Source organism: Thamnophis sirtalis, unplaced genomic scaffold (assembly GCF_051295495.1).
Source record: "Thamnophis sirtalis isolate CommonGarterSnake01/CBP01778 unplaced genomic scaffold, rThaSir2_p1.2 scaffold_15, whole genome shotgun sequence".
Lineage (NCBI taxonomy): Eukaryota > Metazoa > Chordata > Lepidosauria > Squamata > Natricidae > Thamnophis > Thamnophis sirtalis.
In genome coordinates this window covers 16,653,477-16,673,561 of record NW_028261395.1, presented here as the reverse complement: position 1 = coordinate 16,673,561, position 20,085 = coordinate 16,653,477, and the positions used below count along the sequence as shown (strand labels likewise).

At 43.5% G+C, this 20,085-nt stretch overlaps 1 protein-coding gene across 1 annotated transcript in view; it reads left to right on the top strand.

Annotated features, from left to right (window-relative positions):
* The first annotated feature begins 593 nt into the window (after positions 1-593).
* NRG3 (neuregulin 3) overlaps positions 594-20,085 on the top strand; it is a 561,068-nt gene continuing 541,576 nt past the window's right edge. Inside the window, exon 1 of the mRNA XM_087701943.1 lies at positions 594-1,521. Coding sequence (XP_087558069.1) covers positions 759-1,521 — 763 coding nt within the window. The 5' untranslated portion in view covers positions 594-758. The remainder of the gene's footprint in view (positions 1,522-20,085) is intronic.

The following is a 20,085-nucleotide window of genomic DNA, read 5'->3' as shown; positions in this document are numbered from 1 at the left end:
CCTTTTTGCAAGCGCTGTCCGAGGACTGGAGGCAGGGCTGCCGAATAGCAGGAGTTCCGTCGCTTCGGAAAAGGGGATCGAGGAAGGCAGGAACGGCGGCAGCCGGGGAATGTGGCCACCGCGGCCGCCAACCGCCGCGGGGACCGGAGAAGCGTCGCCCAAAACAGGAACGGCTGCCTGCCGCCCGTCTTTTTCCTTGGTGAAAGGGGCGCCGGGTGGCTGCTGATTGCGGATCTTGGTTTTGAAAGAAGGGGAGACGCTGCCTTGGCCGAGACCTCCTCGACCCGGATCTTTTCCGTCTGAAAGCCGCGGCTTCTCGGGACTCGTTTGGCGAAGACCGCCCAGGATCTTAGGGGCTTTTTCATATTTTTTTATTATTATTATTTATCCGCGGGGTCCGGACTCCAGGAAACAGGGAGGGGGCGGGAAATCGCAGAGAAAAGGAGGAGAGCTCGGCGGGTGGAAGGTGGGGGAGAGCTCGCGCGTTCCAGCTGATTCAGCAGCGGTCGTGTGAATGCGCGGAGATGTAGCTGACAGAGCGGGAGGGGTGTCGCGCTCTCCGGATCGAAGGGAGGCCAGCTCTTTCGGGTACCTGCCGGCTGCGGCTGCCTCCCCCCATCCCGCTGCCGTCGGATCTTCCCGCTCCCCTCCTCCTCCCTCCCCGTTTCTCGCTTCCCCTCCGCTCCGCATGCTGCGCCCTCCCCGCCCTCGATGCCGCTGCTTCTCCCCGGGGGAGGGCTAGAAAGGCGCCGAGGAGGATGAGTGAAGGGGTCGCCTCGCCGCCGGGTGCCGCAGCCGCTGCCGAGGAGGGGGCGGCGGCGGCGGGCGGGGGCCCAGCGGCGGCCGATGGAGGGCCCGAGGCGGCGGGGCGGGAGGTGCGCTGCGGCGACTGCCTGGTGTGGAACCGGCAGCAGACGTGGCTCTGCGTGGTGCCCCTCTTCATCGGCTTCGTGGGCCTGGGGCTCAGCCTAATGCTGCTCAAGTGGATCGTGGTGGGGTCCGTGCAGGAGTACCTGCCCACCGAGCTGATGGATTCCAAAGGGATCGAGCAGGACCCCTTCTTCCTCTCCAAGCAGCCCACCACGCCGCCCAAGAGCGCGGAGCTCACCGCCTCGCCCGACACCGCCGCCGCCGCCGCCGCTTCTCGGACGCCCAACCAGATCAGTACCCGGCTCACTACCATGACCAAGGCGCCCACCCGCTTCCCGGCCACCCGGGGCCCAGTCCGGGCCGTCCCGCCGCGCTCCACCACGGCGCGCCACACGCTGGCGCCCCCGACCGTCCTGGCCAGCAGCACGGCTGCCGTCGCTGTCCCTTTCAGCACCACGCTGCTCGTGGCCCGCCCGGCGCCCGGCGCCCCTCGGAGCCCCCCTATGCCGCTCTGGCCCACTGCGGCGTACACTACCTCGTCGTACAAGACTTATCTTCAGGACTCGGCTCCTTCCTGGACCTTATCCCCCTTCCAAGAGGCCAGCACCACCACCACCGCCACGCCGGAGACCCATTCCAGCCCCAAATACCGTAAGTGAGAGAGAACTTTTGCCTCACCTCCTTGTCCTCTTTCTCCTCCTTTTCTTTTCCTCGGGTGGTTTCTCTGTTGCTTTGCCTTGGACTGGAAGGGTTCTTCTTAGGTGGACCTGGTTGCCAGCCTTACTTGGCAGGGGGGAGGGGGTTGGAGTGAGGGGGGGAGGTGGCGTTTCAAAGCAAGGAGGCCGAGGGGCTCTTTGGAAGTTCCTCTGGGGTTGGCCTTTCCGTGGCTGTGGTGAAGATGGAGAGGAAAACTTCAGGGGGCTCATCCTTCACAGGGCGAGACCCAGGCAGGCACTGTGCCATTTTTTCCTGCATTTGGTACAAGTGGGTGAAATCTCAAGATTGAAGGCAGAGAAGAGCTGCCAGTGAGGTGGGCTCTTATGATCTTAAATTTGAGCCTTGGACTGGTTTGTTAGGATGGCAGACTGTGATGGTTTTGGACAAGGAAGGCTGGCATTAGTACTTTGGTGACTCTGGAGAAGAAGAGGAAGAAGTTAAGATAAGACGTGAAGAAGATGTGCTTTTGAATCAGAGTTGTGCTCAAGAATCTTGGACAAAAGGCATGTGTGTTCTTCTTAGCTTTCCCAAAAGGTTTCCTCCTTCCTTCCTTCCTTTCTTCTTTCCTTTCTCCCTTCCTCCTTCCCTCTCTCCTTCCTCCATCCCTTCCTTCTGAAAGCCTTTCCTCTTCTCCCTTGTAAGCTCTACTGTTTTAGATTCATGAGTGCCAGTTCTGCACTTGCACATGCAAACATGCGCCATATACATCATCTATATATGGAAGAGTTCTAGGTGGTGTCATTGTTTCTTCTTGCTGGGATGTAAATGGAATCTTATTATGCAGGGATGAAGGTAGAGAGGGTCCCCCCCCCCAAAGGGTGAGGGATCTGACATATTTGCATTCCTCGCCAGTACTGCAAATGTCCATTTACACAGTTCACTCTTACTCCCTCTTTTATTTGAAAAGAAATTGGAAGGGAATCTTCAAGATCTTGTGAAGGTTATCCAGGACACAGATCAGCTCCTGGATACCCCCTATTTCAATGAGAGTTTGGGGAAAGGATGGGGGTGTGTGTGAAATTCCATATTTGTCCCCCCGTATTTCTCACCATCTCACCATCCTTTCCTTAGTGAGATTGGAACACTCTCATCCAAGGCCGTTTCCTTCCCACATGGTCCCTTCCCTTTTGTGGGGTGAGAGCTGCTGGGTTCGTTTATTTCAGCCTTTTCATTCTCCCCTCCACAGCTTAAAGCTGGTTCTTCATAACCTGGGATGGAGAGCCCCTCCTCGAAAGATGCTGTGGGGTGAGGAAAGAGGCAAATACAGTAACTGGGTTGGGGAGAGGTTTCTCCCAGAGGATTCAGCTAGAGGAGGAGGAGGAGGAGGAGGAGGAGGAGGAGGAGGAGGAGGAGGAGGAGGAGGAGGAGGAGGAGGAGGAGGAGGGCAGGCAGGCAGGGTGTTAGTGGCCACTGAGTGGGTGTCCAGAGAATGAATCCATATTCTCTTCCAGGCTCCTTTTAGCTGACTGAGGAAGGGGAGGGGGAGCTGCTGGAGATGTTGTTTCTTTAGAGGATGAAACCCTGGCTGGTCCTTGTTCAATCTTTCCCTCCTCTGGCCCACCTTGCCTTCCCCCTTTCCCACATGCAAAGCCCTTTCAGTGGAGAAACCTCCCCGTGCTCTGATTTTTATGACGCTTTGAGCCACAGGACAGCAGTGGGGGGGGGGGAGCGATGTTCAAAGAATAGGTTGGGTGTGTGAATCGCTGCCTGTTCCAGTTCTCATTAAAGACAAATAAATATCTCAGACAGCTCTAAGCCTGGCAGATCCCTGGTGGTTTCGTAACCTCCACTGGGGAGTCCTTTGAGGTTAGAAACTGCTCGAAATATGAATGTCAACTGCCAGGAACCTATTATGCCCCTCCGGCCAGCTCCTCTGCAGGCCAATATCATCACCACACCTGGGTGATGAAGGACTCTTCAGCTCTGCAAGCAACTCTTTGTTCCGGTTTTATGAAGGCTCCTCTCTCAGTTATAGATTGGATCTTAAGGTTTCCTCCCCTTCTCTGCTTCCCCACCCCATCCCACCCCCACCCCCACGCCAGCTCTAGCAAGGAAGGAAATACAAGGAACTGCACATTCATCAGAAAGTGGCCTCATTTAAACACAGGATAACTTCTGCATTATCACGAACAGGAGATTAAATAGAATATGAGATTAAATGAGAGAGAGGGGGAGAGAGGGAGGGGGAGGAAGGGAGAAAGGAAGGAAGGAAGGAAGAGAAAGAAAGAAAGAAAGAAAGAAAGAAAGGAAGGAAGGAAGGAAGGAAGGAAGGAAGGAAGGAAGGAAGGAAGGAAGGAAGGAAGGAAGGAAGGAAGGAAGAAAATTAAATATTTTGGGCACATGGATTTTCTTCCTTTTCTCTTTCAACGGTTGTTGTTGTTGTTGTTGTTGTTGTTGTTCATACAGTCAGCCAAATGTTTAGATTGTATTTGGCATTTGTATCCATGTCCCAAGTCTTTCCCAAGGACCTGGAATAGGCAGATGTGGGTATTTGGTGTTGTCAGAGCTATTGTTGCAGGATGTCAGCTGTTCCAGGTAAAGCTGATTTTTGCAATTGACAGGTCGGGATTTTGTCAAATGTTGATGGTGTTCAAGGGATGCTCCAGATACTTTGAGGTTGGAGTACCCAAGGTTCCTGTGACTAATGGTACTGCTGTCTCTGGGTACAGCAGTGTCCATTATCCAGACCTTTTCTGTTGTTCTTATCAAAAATAGTAAGGCCTTTGGGTATTATGTGACAGGTGCCTGTCTCTTTGAATTCTAAGGTCCCAAAGTTCTTTATTTTCTATACTTGTCTGTTTTTGGGGGGGGGAGGGGGCACCAGTTCTTGCTTGTAGGCAAATGGCCCTTTTTGTAGAGAATCTAATGTTGCTTGATGCTACTTTGTCGTGTCATTGTTTGTAGTCAATCTGTACAATCTTCTGGCACCAGCCAACTTAGATTATTACGGATAATTTTTATTATAATATCAGATAATTGTTTTCTCAGATTAACAGAGGCTAACTAGTGGTTCAATGATTCCTTTGTGGGCATTCTTTGTTGATGCCTTAATGGAAGGCACCTTTCATTCCACATTTTGACACATTTAAAGGGCATTTGTATTCAAGGATAGACACAAGGAAAGAGAGAAGTGAGTTTTCTGAGAAAAAAGCTGGTTTCTACCACATAACCTTGTGAAGTGTTTTGAAGGAGGAAGATGGTCCTTTATTGAGTTTCTTTGTTGTTTTTACTTAGGACAGTGAATAATTCCATCCACTCAGAGTCCTTAGAGAAAGTTCAGGCATATCTTCTTTAGGTTCTTCTACAGCAGAACCTCTCAGTCTAGGTCAAATAATTTCATGGTACAAGGACGCACTGTCCATTTGAAACTTTTGAAGGATACCATTGGCCTTTTGAGTAGTGCAGAAAGAAAAGTCACATGTGTAAGGGAGTCTAAATATAGGCAAAAACTGAATTTGATTTGCTATACTTTAACTGCAGTCAAAATTGCATTCCATTCATAGGGTGAATGTGGTTATTCTCTCTGTATTAACAACATTTTCCTTTTGTCATGCTTTGGAGAAATTCTGGTTATGGTTTAATGGTTCTATGAATGACGGGGAGAAGAATAATCTGATCCACAATGTGCAGGGTGAAAATAATCAAGCAATGAGCATTAAGATTGCTTAGCTTTCAGATCACAAATAATGCATTATGTAAAACAAAAAACTTTGATAACAACCGTTTCATGGAACTAGACAGTGATCACTGGAATAGTTCAACAGCTCCCAAAAGTTTTTCCCTGTTATAAAGATCTGGAAGGGAAGGATCCCTATGGATTCTTATCTTTGGGGAACATAATTTGCAGAAACACCAATTAGATGTTTTCTGCTCCATTTTTCTGGAATAATACTCCCCTGTTTATTCCCAAGAGTCTTGCATTTCCAAAAAGTAAGAAAGAACTGGCTTTTTCAGTCACCCTTTGGGATTTGAGGTGTTTGATTCCTTCTGCAGGAGGAATATATTTTGACAGTTGGGTTAAGTATCTTGCTTCAAACTTATTGCTGTGTGAGGTCTGCAGCCTGCTCTGTGTTGGTTGCAGAGGCAAATGGGTCGGGTAAAATAAATAAATAAATAAATAAATAAATAAATACAGTATTTTTAGAGTATAAGACACACCTTCCCCCCCAAAAAAGAGGGTGAAAATCTGGGTGCATCTTATACACTGAATACAGCATTTTTGGCCTCCCGAAACCCTACTCGCTTTGCAAAAATGCCCATTTTTGGGCTGGGGAGTGCAGAAATAAGTGAAAACAGGCCATGTTTTGCCTGTTTTTGCCTTCCACACACACACACTTCCCAGGAGCACTCTACAAACCTCCCAAAACATATCCATGTCCCCTTTTTTGCAAAAAACAAGCCCGTTTTGTGAAAAACAGGCTGGTTTTTTGTTCGTTTTTGCCCCCTGCCCCCCCAGTCCTCAGAAGCACTTTGCAGACCTCTCAAACTCTCTGCATGCCCCGTTTTTCACAAAAAACAAGTCATGAAGAGGGTTTGGGAGCCTGCAGAGTGCAAAACCTTTTTTTAAAAAATTACCTCTTCAAAATCTTGGTGCGTCTTATACTCCGGTGTGACTTACAGGAGAATCAGCCCTGCTGAATCACATAATGCAAAATGCCAAAATAGACTGAGAAATTAAAATTTATGTTTGTTTAGGAAATATAAAGAACATTTTGAGATTTGCTGTGATTTGTTGTCATTTTATGCAAAAATAGAAAGTTGACCTTTGCTAGTACACCCCAACAGCAAAATGATAATAATATACTCACAGTCTATTATATGGTTTTGACTGGATTTAGTTCTGATTATTGAAACTTTCCTAAGGATTAGGATATTAAAGATACTGTTATAAAATCAATGTTTTCCCAAATAATATAACTACAACTGATGAGCTAAAATTCTGTCCATTCCTAAAGCATCCAGATTTTTAACATGGCACCAAACAATGACAATCATAATGCATATGTGTACAAGAACCTATATTACACAAAAGTGGATCTTAGTGGGGTTTTGAAATTGCTGGTTGGGTACTTCAAAGGAAGTTTACTTCTCAAGCCTCATTCAAGGAATAATAAAAATAATGATAAAAATGATTTAGTGATGTATAATAACACACTTAAGAATACCATTGAAATGAAACTGAGCTAAGCATGCTCTCCAGCCTGGACTTTCCAGGGATGAAAATCTCCTTGCTTTTTATCCAAGTTTATTTGCTTCCCTGCTGAATGACTTGAGAGCCACTAAGATTTGAACTATGGCCACCTTTGTCTCTGTGATTCACCTGTGTGAATCCTCACAGCTTCCATCTCAGAGTGACACACCAAAGTATGAAGGAATTTCAAAAGAAATTGTGGAGCTTTGAAAAGCATAATAGAATAGTTGAAATACAAATATTACATCTCAATGGCATTGTTGTTGCTTTCTTGGAATGACAAGTCCAGAGCAAAATTTTTAAATATTTTGGTTTTTTGGGTAGATGCATTTTGTTTAGTATGAGAGGTATTTTAAAATAGTTATTTGTATTTCACCCTTGTTATTTTTAAAAATAGCGCAAGGCAGCAAATGTATCTAACATACCTTCCTCCTCCTCACCATATCCTAGTGAGTGGCCCAATCATCCAGCCAGCTTTTGTGCCTAAAGGTGGGACTACAACTCATTGTCTCCTAATGATTGGCCCAAAGTCACCCAGTTGACTCTCATAGCTAAGATGGGATGAATGCAGGGTCTCCTGTTTTCTAACTCTGATGCCTTCACCATTAGAGCAAACTGGCTCTTCGTAATACTGGACTGAAACAAGCAAACAACAAACTGAAATTCTTGATGATTTAGTCATACTCTCTTCACTGTTGCTGAAAAATGCCAACTAATTTTTTTGTGTGCTCCTCTTGAAAAACATCTTCAATCTTGACCAAATAGAGACTGAAATCAATGGAAAGCAAATAATTATAAGCAATATTAGAATTCTGCACGTAATTTTGGACGATATTTTATTGATTTTATGACATCTTAAAAGGACATTTTCCTCTACTATTCACAATGCTAGGTTGAATAACAGCAATGTGTAGCTCTACTTAGTATGCCTTAAAATCATAATAGAATCATAACTGTTAAGATTTTGCTGTGCTTTACTTGCTTCATAAATATGCTGAGTCATCTTGAAAAAGCAGCCCTATATTTACATTTCTTTAATATTTGCATTAAGAATTTTAGTATCAGACAACCAAAAGCATTTTGGAACATATAGCTAGTGAAAGCTTATTAATGTGCTAATTCGTGTAATATAATGTAATATTTAATGGTTTCCTGATGGGGTGGTTCTATTTCAATTTTGAATAAAATCAGATTTGATCTATTCTATATGAATATTTTTTATTATAATAACTTAAAATGGTTGGCTAATAATTAGTACTAAGTTGATAGTACTAAGTTAAGAGCCAAGGTGGCGCAGTGGTTAAATGCAGCACTGCAGGCTACTGCTAGATCAGCAGGTCAGCGGTTCAAATCTCACCGGCTCAGGGTTGACTCAGCCTTCCATCCTTCCGAGGTGGGTAAAATGAGGACCCAGATTGTTGGGGGCAATATGCTGACTCTCTGTAAACCGCTTAGAGAGGCCTGAAAGGCCTATGAAGCGGTATATAAGTCTACTGCTATTGCTATTGCTATTGCTATTGATAGACCACATTAAATAGTGAGATAGGCCTAGAATAGGCCAGTTCCTGAACATTTTTACCCAGTTTAAGGATTAGATTTAGATTTTTTTCTTAGACAGTTTCCAAGTCCCGGAGAAGTGTCTTGCACAAAAATAAAAAAATCTGATATTAAGACTTCTTTACATTCTTTGCAAAACTCACCTGATGTTCTAGGAAGACTTGGGGTTTTCCACTTTTAATAGTTTCAAAGGTTTCCAAAATGGCAGAAAAATTCCACTTCCTCTGGAGATTGTTGTGGGAACATTAATCTATTAAAGATATATTATTTTTGCTGCTGGTGGATTATATATACATTTTAAGCCTTCATCTAAGAATGTTGTAGCCTACTTGTAGAATTAAGCAGTGTGGGCTGGTATGAATAGGGGATCTGGATACAATTTCTGTTTCTTCCATGATCCACCTATCGAGTCCTTCCTAAGGACCTGGGATAGACAGATGTTGCTTGAGGCTTTTATCATCATATGATGGAAGCTCTTCCACATAAAACTGCCTCTTGCAATTGACTGATGGAGATTTTGTCCATGACAATGGTGTTCAAGTGGTGCTCCAGATGTTTTGGGATTGTACCCAAGATGCCTATTACTATTTAATGCCTATTACTATTACTCTTTGCTTTCTGTTGCTACAGTTGTTCAACTCCCATCTACAGTTCTTTATATTTGGGGATTTTCTCCAGTTCTTTCTCTTCTGTTCTCCAGGTGCTGACCATGTCCACTATCCAGATGTTTTTGTTCTTTTTATCGACCTGTGTTAAATCTGGGGTGTTATTATTGCTATGTGGGTAGCCAAGACATTGTCTTTCGCAGTCATAAAAAAAACTTGCAGAGCAGAGGTGGTACAATATCTGTAAAGGTAAAGGTAAAGGCTCCCCCTTGCACATATGTGCTAGTTGTTCCCGACTCTAGGGGGTGGTACTCATCTCCATTTCAAAGCCAACACTGTCCGAAGACGTTTCCATGGTCATGTGGCTGGCATGACTAAATGCTGAAGGCACACGGAACACTGTTACCAAAGGTAGCCCCTATGTTTCCATTTGAATTTTTACATGCTTTCAAACTCCTAGATTGGCAGAAGCTGGGACAAGTAATGGGAGCTCATTCCGTTACACGGCAATAGGGATTCGAACTGCCAAACTGCTGACCTTTCTGATCAACAAACTCAACGTCTTAGCCACTGAGTCACCTACAACATCTGTACTGGCTCCCAAAAATGTCCATATAAGTTTTCTTTATAGACAGAAAGTTTCTGTAGCCTTCTAGAGTCTTTTTTCGACTTCTCAGTCCACTCTGAGATTTCTTGTCCTTTTCCACCCAAGCATTAACTCAGATCTAATCCTGATTGGCCATTTGATATCAGCTAAAATCCATCAAACCATATGTGTAGTGTTGGCCAGGAAAATGACAAGGAAGTATACATGAAATCATCAGGAGTTGAGGTACAGTTCAAAGGAAACATTATCAGTTTATATGAAGATGCATCAGTGGTTTAAGGCGTGAATAATTGTGAATAATTCAAAAGAGACTAATGAGAACTGGGTATCATCAGGACACTGTGAGAGAAGAAAAGGAGGGTATGGAATATCATGGAAAGAGGTTTGGGTGATTGTTGAATGCAACTCTTGAACAAGATGTGCCACGTCATAATTATTTGATGGTTGCCCATTTCACATGTGACACTGGGTGCCTAAACACTACCAATTCTGTGCTATTCTTTCCAATGGGAGCTTCCCTGCTTTGACCATCATAAGTGCATTTAAGGGCTAAGTGATGATTCCTTCTGAAGAGGAAATCACCCTTTACAGAATGACAGAATAACAGAGTTGGAAGGGACCTTGGAAGTCTTCCAGTCCAACCCTCTTTGAAGTGACTAACCAAATCAGTTCAGCAGCTTGGATTTAGTCAAGTATTTCTGGGTTGATTTGAATATTGGATGAACAGTTCCTTCATATTTTTCACATCCAAATCACACAGCAAATTCAAAAGCAATTTTGGCTGCCCATAAAATACATCAGGTCCTGGACTAGATATTGGGCCAATTGGAGAGATGGATGTTATTAGATTTTTGCTAAGCCCTTTCTAATAGGAATACTTAAGAAACAAAATCATTTGGATGTCTAAAAAGTATATATTGCTTGTAGGCCATCATCTCAGAATCTTGGGGCACAGAAGAATTCTCCAGTGAAGCTTATATCTGATATAATTAAGGTCAAGTGAATCTGAGTCACTTCTCTGAATTACTGGCCCTGTTTCTTCCATAACTATCATACTTCCTCCTACATTATAGCTGGGTCTGTTAGATATTTCATCACTATTTCTTACATTACATCAAAAAAGTTTTTTGACTTATATTGTTGGAAGAAATATCCATCTGGTTTAGTTCCAAGCTGGGAGAAAAATGCTGGAAACAACATGGAGGCTGATTGGAAAGAGGTTTATTCATGAAGCAGAATCACATGTGATTCTGGGCAGCTGACAAAATGGAATTGAGAGTGGGTGGGTTTTTATATCTTATTTGGGCTTTATATTTGAGCTTCCTGTTCCTTTGCAAGAACATGTCCTTTAATATTCTATTGGCTGTTATCAGATTCCTATGGGGGTCATGTAAGGGTCATAGTTGGCTCTATAGGTAAAATAGGAAATGCAAATCCTAGGTGTTTGTCTAAACTAATTTGGTCAACCTTTTGTTTGTTGCTTATCTGGAGTCTACGCCTGACCCAGTCTTCCTCAATGGATTACCAAATCCACATTTCTAAAAGCTGGCCTCCTCAGTTTAGGCTTCGGCCAGGGAAACTAGGGCTTGATTCTGCCTCCCTTAAGATGTTTTTATTTCTCCTTTGGGGAAAATATTTTATCCTGACTTTTTAATATTTCCCAAAATATTTCATTCTCCGGGTGGGGGTTGGATTCCTACAATATGATTTATTCTTGTCCTCTTGTAGCTTTACTTTTTGTTTCAAAATGATACATATGTTAAAATAATTTGGGAAAGAAATAGTTGGGGAATAAATACTGCTACTATTACTATTTATGAACGTGATGCTGAATTATGTTAAGAAAATGCAGAAATTGTTCTCCCCAGAAGAAGCATAGCTTTATCAAATCTGGTGTATGGCAAAGAGGATAATCCTTAATAACTGGGAGGAGAGATAATCTCCTGATTTTAAGGAATGGATCCAGGGTTTGAGTTTGTTATCTCTTACTTTTTTAAAAAAAGTTTTTTTTAAATAAAAAGATAGTGCACTATGTTGATGCATCTCTAGCTATAGAGATAAAATTGACCATTATATTAATGCTATATATCAAATCAAAACTTTATTACAGTCCCAGATCGGGTTAAATGCCATATAGGCATTATGGCATTAGGTATTATGGCATTAGGTATTATGCCTACTGACACATACCTCCCAGCGGCCAGTAAGATCCCATAGATTGGACCTCCTTCAGATGCCATCGGCCAAACAATGTCGGCTGGCGGGCCCTCGGAGGAGAGCCTTCTTGGTGGCTGCTCCGACTCTTTGGAACCAGCTCCCCCCACCCGAAATCCGGACCATACCCACTCTGATGGCCTTCAGGAAAGCCGTAAAAACTTGGCTGTTCTGGCAGGCCTGGGGCTGTTGACCTCACTGTTGAGGTCCGGCCCCGACTAGAATGAATGTATAGGGGTGTCTGTTGTTTTAAATTGTTTTGTCGTTGTGTGTTTTTTATATTTCTTGTAAGCTGCCCAGAGTCCTTTGGGATTGGGTGGCATATAAAAACTCCAAATAAATAAATAAAATAAATAAATAAATAAAATGTGCATTATGTTGAATTCTCTGTGCACATCCTTGAAAACAGGAATTCTGCCACTGTTCTTTGAAATGAGGGGTCTTCAAATTTTACGACTTGTGCATGGCTAGCTGAGGAATTCTAGGAATTGAGGTCCATAAATGTCCAACCTCGGCAATTATAAGACCTGTGGACTTCAACTCCCAGAATTTCCCCACCAACATAACTGGCTGGTGAATTTTGGGAGTTAAAGTCCACAAGTCTTAAAGTTGCCAAGGTTGGACACATCTGCCATAGACATTGAATATATGAATAAATATGCAAACATGCAACCAAAAATTTGCAAGGTCTTCAAATCAAAACCCAGCTCTTATTTTTAATTAAAATTTGGGCTTCTACTAAAATCATCCTGCTGTTCCAGTGCCGGATATCAATCTTTTCAAAAGTCCTGTAAGCTTTGTTATTTCTTTGTATTCTAACAACATACAAGTGATGTCCTTCTGACATCTCGGTAGAGTGAATGTGTGTTTTTATATATGCACAACAGTTTGGGAGTCCCCTTTCTTTGCTACAACTCCAGAAATCTGGCCATTAGTCGCTGAGATTTGATTGCTGGCTATTACCAGTTAGAGGGGCTGTAACACTGCAGAATTGCAAACCATCAAATTAGCTAGATTGGATCCTCCTTAGGGCTCATAAAGGAAAGTGCCTGAACAAAGGCAGACCAGTTCGCTTGCAGTCTGCTGTGGTCTCTTTATGGGCACAGCAAAGGTTATTTCTCATTATTTCATTTGGAGGTGATTTAAACACATGCAGGGTGGCTGTTTTCTATGATACAATCAGGGGTCTTAATGAAATCAATTTGGAATGATTTATCTTGGCTTGGATTGAAATGTCTCCAAATGACCTTGCATCCGGCAGCTTCAGTATTTTCCTTCTCTTCGCACAGTCAAACCACACGAGGTGTATTATTCCTTTCCTTAAAATGTGAGTACTTCATAAGCGAATCCACCGCGTTTGATCTAGAATCCCTTTGCTGCAACTGGGCCAGCCCTGTTTGCAGTGAAAGAACAGCTGATGAAAATGAGCCAATTTTATTTCTGGATCCCCTGTTTGGTGGCTGCAGTCACCATCACATTTGCATTTTAGCCTTGTAAGATGCGGCAAGTACAAGAAGACTTCCATGCATTGGGTCAAATCTTTGCCATGTTTCATTGTATTTACAGGATGCAATTATGTTCCGTCTTCACAAACACGTGGCTTGGTGTCAGCTGGGTTAATGTGAAGGCTGTATGAATATTCAGTTTCAAGTGTTCCTTCAGGGCGCTTTAAGAACCGAATCATCCCTCCAGGCTGGATGCTTGAAACAAACCACTGCATCGGTTGGACAGCGCCAGGTTGGCTACCTTCAGTCTGAATGAATTATTCAATTCCGTTCTCGGGTGGTATACTTCTGGTTACTAAAATAATGTGAGCATCTTTTTTTGTTTCTCTGTCACATGCTAACATCTAAGTGTCGATGCACTTAGACGTTATTTATATTTTGCTTCTAACTTGAATGTAAGTTAAAGTAAGAAGGTGGGCGTACTTTGAAAACTACTGCAGAGGTTCCTTCCTCGTAGAATTGTTTGGTGTACGGTATATATGGGTGTGGGAATTGCCATTTGTACAACAGGAAATTATTCCAACTGTTGGTCATAGAATCCTTCCAGTAATAGCAACGGCTAATGGATTCCCTAAATGCAACATAATGCGTGTGTGTATAGAGAGTCATTTACTTTTGATATGTTCCCTCTCCTATTCCTTTTTTCAAGGTGGGGATGAAGAATTAATGCCCTTTCCAGATCGGTGAGTGGTTTTGTTAGAAAGAAATGAGATTTTTGTTGGAATCTTGCTGAGAGAAAACTGCACTGAATTGGTATGGTCATTTTTCCTTCCTTTCATAACGTCGCAAGTGAAGGCCCTGGCTTCAGTCAGGGGGGCAAGAAAGTGGATTACCCATATAACATTTCTGTGCAGATAGGAGAGGTCAAACGTGGTTGATAATTACTGCATTTAGAAGGCATTTTCCTGGCAGCCTAATAGGAACATTTGTGCCCCTCCCAGCTTTTCTTCTTTGTCCCATGATTAACAAAGGCTTCTTGCAGCCAGGAGGGTTTCTGCCCACATTTGCTTTATTGGCATAGTTGCATTGACACCATCCATTCCTTAGCAACATTTTTGGCATGATTTATTGATGTGAGCTCTGCTTGCTTCCCATTATCTATGAGCAAACTGCTGCTTTGTGATAAGACAACCACAGGGAGCCACACAGGACAAGCAGTCCTCGATTTATGACCACAGTAGAGGCAACATTTCTATGGCCAAGCAAGACAGTTGTGAAGTATGTTTTGTCCCATTTTACGACCTTCCTGGCCACTGTTGTTAAGGGAATCACCACAGTCATAGTTGGAACAGGTTAGAACATTTAGATACCTTGGGGTAGTTTTCCACTCGCAAGAGACATGGAAGACACACCTGGATAACACATTGCAAGCAGCCAATAGGTCCTCAAATGCAATTAAACACTTCTTTTACACAGGCAGAGGTCAGTTAGTACCTGCTGCCTTAAAACTTTTTGAGGCCAAAACATTGTCACAAATTCTATATGGGGCACAAACAGGAATCTTTGCAAAGAAAGACTTGCTAGAAACCATACAAACCAAATTCTTGTGAGCCATCTTAGCTGCCCCCAAAGAAACTCCAAATGCCCAGTTAAGAATTAAAACAGGCATGCCTCAAATTCAGGTAAGAGCCTGGAAGATGATGATTGGCTGATGATTGGATGATTGATGATTGGCTTAAAATGCATTTCTTTCCAGAGGGACTGTCCCCACTAGTGTTGACTGACAACTTCCCCTCCCCCTGGAAACAGGCAATTGATCACAAGCTGGGCACTTATGGGCTCTCACCGGTATTCTTAATGTCCCTAGGTTTTGATCAAGCAAAGCAAGCAATAATCAATAGAATGAAGGACATGGAGTTGAAGAACTAAATAGGTTGCCTCTCCACAGTAGGGACAGAATCAAACAGGGTGTGTGGGAATCGGCAAGATATCTAAATGACCTGATCTCCCCAAAACAAAGAATAGCTTTCTTCAGAACCAGATTTAACATTCTTCCTTCAGCACTCCTCCAGGGCAGGTATAAGAGAACACCAATAGCAGAACGGGTTTGTATATGTGGTAATGGAGAACTGGAAGATAATTCACATGTTCTATTACATTGTGAGCTATACGGAGTTTGTAGATCTGCACATATTCTCCCCTTATTAGAGAGATGGCCAGGGAGGGCAGATAATTTTTATCTAGGCTTTCTCCTCCAGGACACAAACCCAGCTACCACGTATGCAGTGGCAAAGTTCTGTGCTGCTGCAATGTCCATAAGAAAAAAATTGTCTACAGAAGTATAATTGTCATCTTGTACCAATTATCTGGATGTATCTCTAACCATCTTTGGACCATTGTATTTATTCCTATACTTAACAGCGTTGCACCCAGGTAAACCAGGGAGTGACCTGAACAATCTGAGACCATGTATGTTATTTTCCACTTTTAACATCAATACTTTTTAATTATATCTTAATGTCAGTACTTTTTAACATATTGTAAAAACTAATGTGTATTGCTGGTCTTTGTCCGTAATAAAGATTTACTTACTTACTGGCTTCCCCATTGACTTTGCTTCTCAGAAGTTCACACAACAGGAGCACATGGCCCCTGGGGATACGGCAACCATTGTAAATACACCCCAGTCTTCAAGCACTTGAATTAGACCACTGTGACCCCAGGGATGCTATGACGGTAACAAGTGTGAAAAATGACCATTTTTTCACTGTCGCAGCAACTTTGAACGAAGACTAAAGGAACGGTTGCAACCATCAAAACTTGGTCAGTGGTCTTCCAACCTGATGAAGCCCTGAGCCTCTTTACCATGTGGGGGGAGCTTTCTTTAATGCAAGGGCTGCTCCTTTCCTCCCCATATCATTTCTCTGTCTGTACCTAGGGAGGCAATCAACTGATCTCATCACATGAACCACATTTATGATCCCATTTCTTGCTTTTCTCCATTGCTGCTTTCTTTGTCCTGGAAGAAGAAGTAGCGCACATTTTCCTCCAGTGGGGAGGGGGAGAGACCTGGGGGGGGGGTGATGGTTGGACATTCAAGCCAATCATGTTCATGCTAGCAAGGAGGCTTCCCCTAATGGGGGGTTGATTTTCATTTTCTGTAAGGAGAGAAATCTGGACTTTTTCCAGAACAGAAAGGCTGTTTCGTGATGAGAATCCTGGCAAGATTAGGAAAAATGTCAGAAATGCTACTGGGTATTTATGCTGGACTTGGTTCAGAGGTGGTATTCAGCAGGTTCTGACCAGTTTCCACCCCTGACTGGCCCTGCCCCATCTATTCTTGGCTTCTTGAGTCCCAGCTGATTGGGAGGGAATAAGGATTTTGCAGCAAACTTCCCCTGCCATGCCTAACAAGCCATGCCCACAAAGCCTTGCCCACAGAACTGGTAGCAAAAAAATTTGAATCCCACCACTAACTTGGTTGTAATATAAAACATGAATTTGCATCAGGGTATCAATTCTATTGTTTCCTTGCAACTCCCGTCCACAAATATTGGATTTTTCTTTTGTTTACTGCAACTCTGTACAATTTTGGTCACAAGACTACAATTATTTTTTTTTAGACTTTGGAGACTAAAACATAACGGCTACAGGATTTGGGTTTGGCTAGATTAGAGAAAAGAAAAATTAGGACTGACATGATAGCAATATTCAAGTCTTCCAGTATTTGAGGGGCTGCCCCAAAGAAGAGGGAGTCAAATTACTCTTCAAAGCACCAGAAAGCAGGATAAGAAACAATGGATGGAAACTAATCAAGGAGAGAAGCAACCTGAAATTAAGGAGAAACTTCCTAAGAGTAAGGACAATTCACCAGTAGAACAGACGTTGCTTCCAGAAGTTCTGGGAGCTCCATCACTAGAGGCTTTTAAGAAGAGATTGAACAATCACTTGTCTGAAATGGTATAGACTCTCTTGCTTGAGCAGGGGGTTGGACTAGAAGACCTCCAAGGTCCCTTCCAACTTCTATCCTATTCTAGCCTATTCTCTGTTCTATTCCCTATTCCATTCCATTCCTATTCCATTCATCCCTTCTGCCTATTTATTGCATATTTTACACCTTTTGTTTCTGAATGCATCGGATATCAATTTGGTGTGTTTCATTTTTTAAAACATATCCTTGTCTGCTGAATTGAGAGATCCATAAATAGTTGTGTTGGTCTGTGAATAAACTGGCCTTCTCAGAAGTTGTTTTTCCTAGTAAGACCACCCATCTTCACCTCAGCAATCTTTTAGGCAGAATTTGGTACCAAATTTAGAACCTCTCTTCCTTTCTTTAAGAATGGTGTTCGGCTTTTTGAAATGAATTGGTTTTCTAGGGTTTTGCAAGCAAATATCTTTTAGATCATCTTTGAAACATTAACCTAATGGGAATTGTGCAGAGGCAATTCTTCGGTAATGTTCCAAAGAGATAGGGAAAAAATTGCTTGGAGGCACATAGTGTAGTGGCTCCTCTCCTAACTTAACAAAGTAAAGCCTCTTGAAATTATTTCCAAAGGAAGCTTTAATCAAGCAGGATGGAAACCCTTAGAGACAAAGCAGCATCTGAAACCCTTTAGGCAATGCAAGTGGGATTAAAATGATAATGACCCCTCCCCTTTGTCTGAATGCAGATTCTGACCAATACACAAGTGTGAAGATGTTTCCTTAACTCTTCTGCCCTAAGAGTTGAATAAAACACACGTTCCCATGGCTATCTCTAGTTAGACATTAAAGTAAGATATCCCACATGGCCATCATAAACATCTCTCCAGAGGTACTGGGACTGTGATGTTCCCGTGGTTCGTTCATGAGGCCAATGTTGAGAAAAGACACAGACACGAGCTTTCTTGGGATGGAGCGACCAAGATTGTGGTCTGGAAGCCCCTTTTATTGAGATAGGACAAAGGCAGGAGGAGCAATAGCATGTGATTAAAGACAGCCTGTCAAAGTACAATTGCTAATCTACTGCTCAGGGAAGTTCTGTCCATATATGGTCATATCCTGGAGTCGTTGGGTAAGGCACATCTAGAGTGAACTGTCAGGATGTTATGTTATGCACTATCAGGATATCAGGATGTCATGGAGTACTATCAGGATGTTATGTTCTTTAGGAGTTTGTTTTCTCCTGTGTGGTTCAGCGTGGCTGCGCATGCCCTGTTATGCACTGGGCCATGGGTGACCGCTACGCCTACACAAGGAGTTATGTGACAACAAGCTGCATGGCATTGGGAGGGGAAAGGGGGAATAGAAAGTTACAGCACAGCATAGTGGGGAGAAAGGGCATGTGTGGGAGTAGCTGGCTCACATAGTTTATGTTACATGAGGCTGCATAGTGAGTCCTGGCAGTTTATGCCAGAAAGATGTTTCTGGTGCGATGTTTTTGCATGTGTGTTTCAGACAGCAGAAACTGCCCTGCACACACACACCCAGAATGGATTCCAACATCTCCACTGCTTTTGTTTTTTAAAAGGCAGTGTCTCCTTCTTCGTCGCTGGGCATGCGGAAGGGATCTTTCCCCATGAAAGGGTTGACTGTTCATGTAACTCCATGTGGTTGACAATGTGAATATTCTTCTGTGGAGCCAAGCTAGAGAGTATATTCTTACACATAGTTAATAAAGAGGGTACACATTGAATACAGCAGCACAACAGTATCAGCAAAGCAACAAGGGTTATAACGGTCTTGGAAACATTTCCCAACCAGCTAAAATTTGGTAACCAAGAGGTCATCCAATCCCACCAGGAGTCCGAGGCCTGTTTGTCTAACTTCTTGAACGGTATCGTGTAATTTTTCCACACTGGTTTCAATTTCTCTGGACTGGTTCAAATAATGACAACAGGTAGCATTCAACCAAACACATAGTAGGGGGACCTGCGGCGAAAGACAGGGCAGCCGGTCGGGGGAGTGTAGGGTGGAGGTTGCTCTGCTCTGTTTTCCAGGTCAGAGACAGAGACAGCCTCAAGCTGTGGTTCCTGTTGGTTGGTCATGGTCAGGCTGCTTCTGTGTTTGTGTAGGTGGTTGTATAGGTGGTTTTGGCAAATATGGTCTTACGTGCCGTCCTGGAATCCAAAGAACTTTGTCTTTTAGTTGGATTGCAGCATAGCCCCTTCCCCAGGTAATTAGGTCAGCAGGTCCTCGCCACGTCAGGTCAGGCAAGCAGCGATAGTAGACAGTTTTCTGGTGACAGGAAACCAGTTGTAAAAGTTGCAAAACTCAGTTGTTACAGGTACAGCTGGTGATTTAACTCTGAGGCCACCCTCCTCCCAATTGAATGGCAGTATCACTTTTAGGGATCTGGCACATTGGTTTTCAGAGTTGCCAAGTTTAATAAAATGTGCCCTTGATCTCTCTCATCATCTCCTAGTGAGAGAAGCATTTGCCAAAATGGGATAGCCTCTAAAGTAGATAATATTTCAATATGCTGGTTGGATGGGCATTTATATCCACTCTCTGGACTCAAGAAAGAGGTGTCCAACCTATGCAAAGCACCTGAAGGCAGAACAAGAAACAATGGATGGAAACTAATCTAGAAGAGAAGCAAACTGGAACTAAGGAGGCATTTCCTAACAATGAGGACAATTAATCAGTGAAAGGACTTTGCCTTCAGAATTGTGGGTGCTCCATCACTGGAGGTTTCCAAGAAAAGACTGGACAGCCATTTGTCTGAAATGTTCTAGGGCCATGATGGCGAACCTATGGCATGCATGCCAGAGGTGGCATACAGAGGTCTCTCTGTGTGCATGCACACTGTTGCCAGCTGCTCTTCTGGTTTCTGGTGCGCCCTTCACCGGATGCCAGAGTGCTGGAAACCCGAAGACCAACTGGGCAGTGGGCATACAT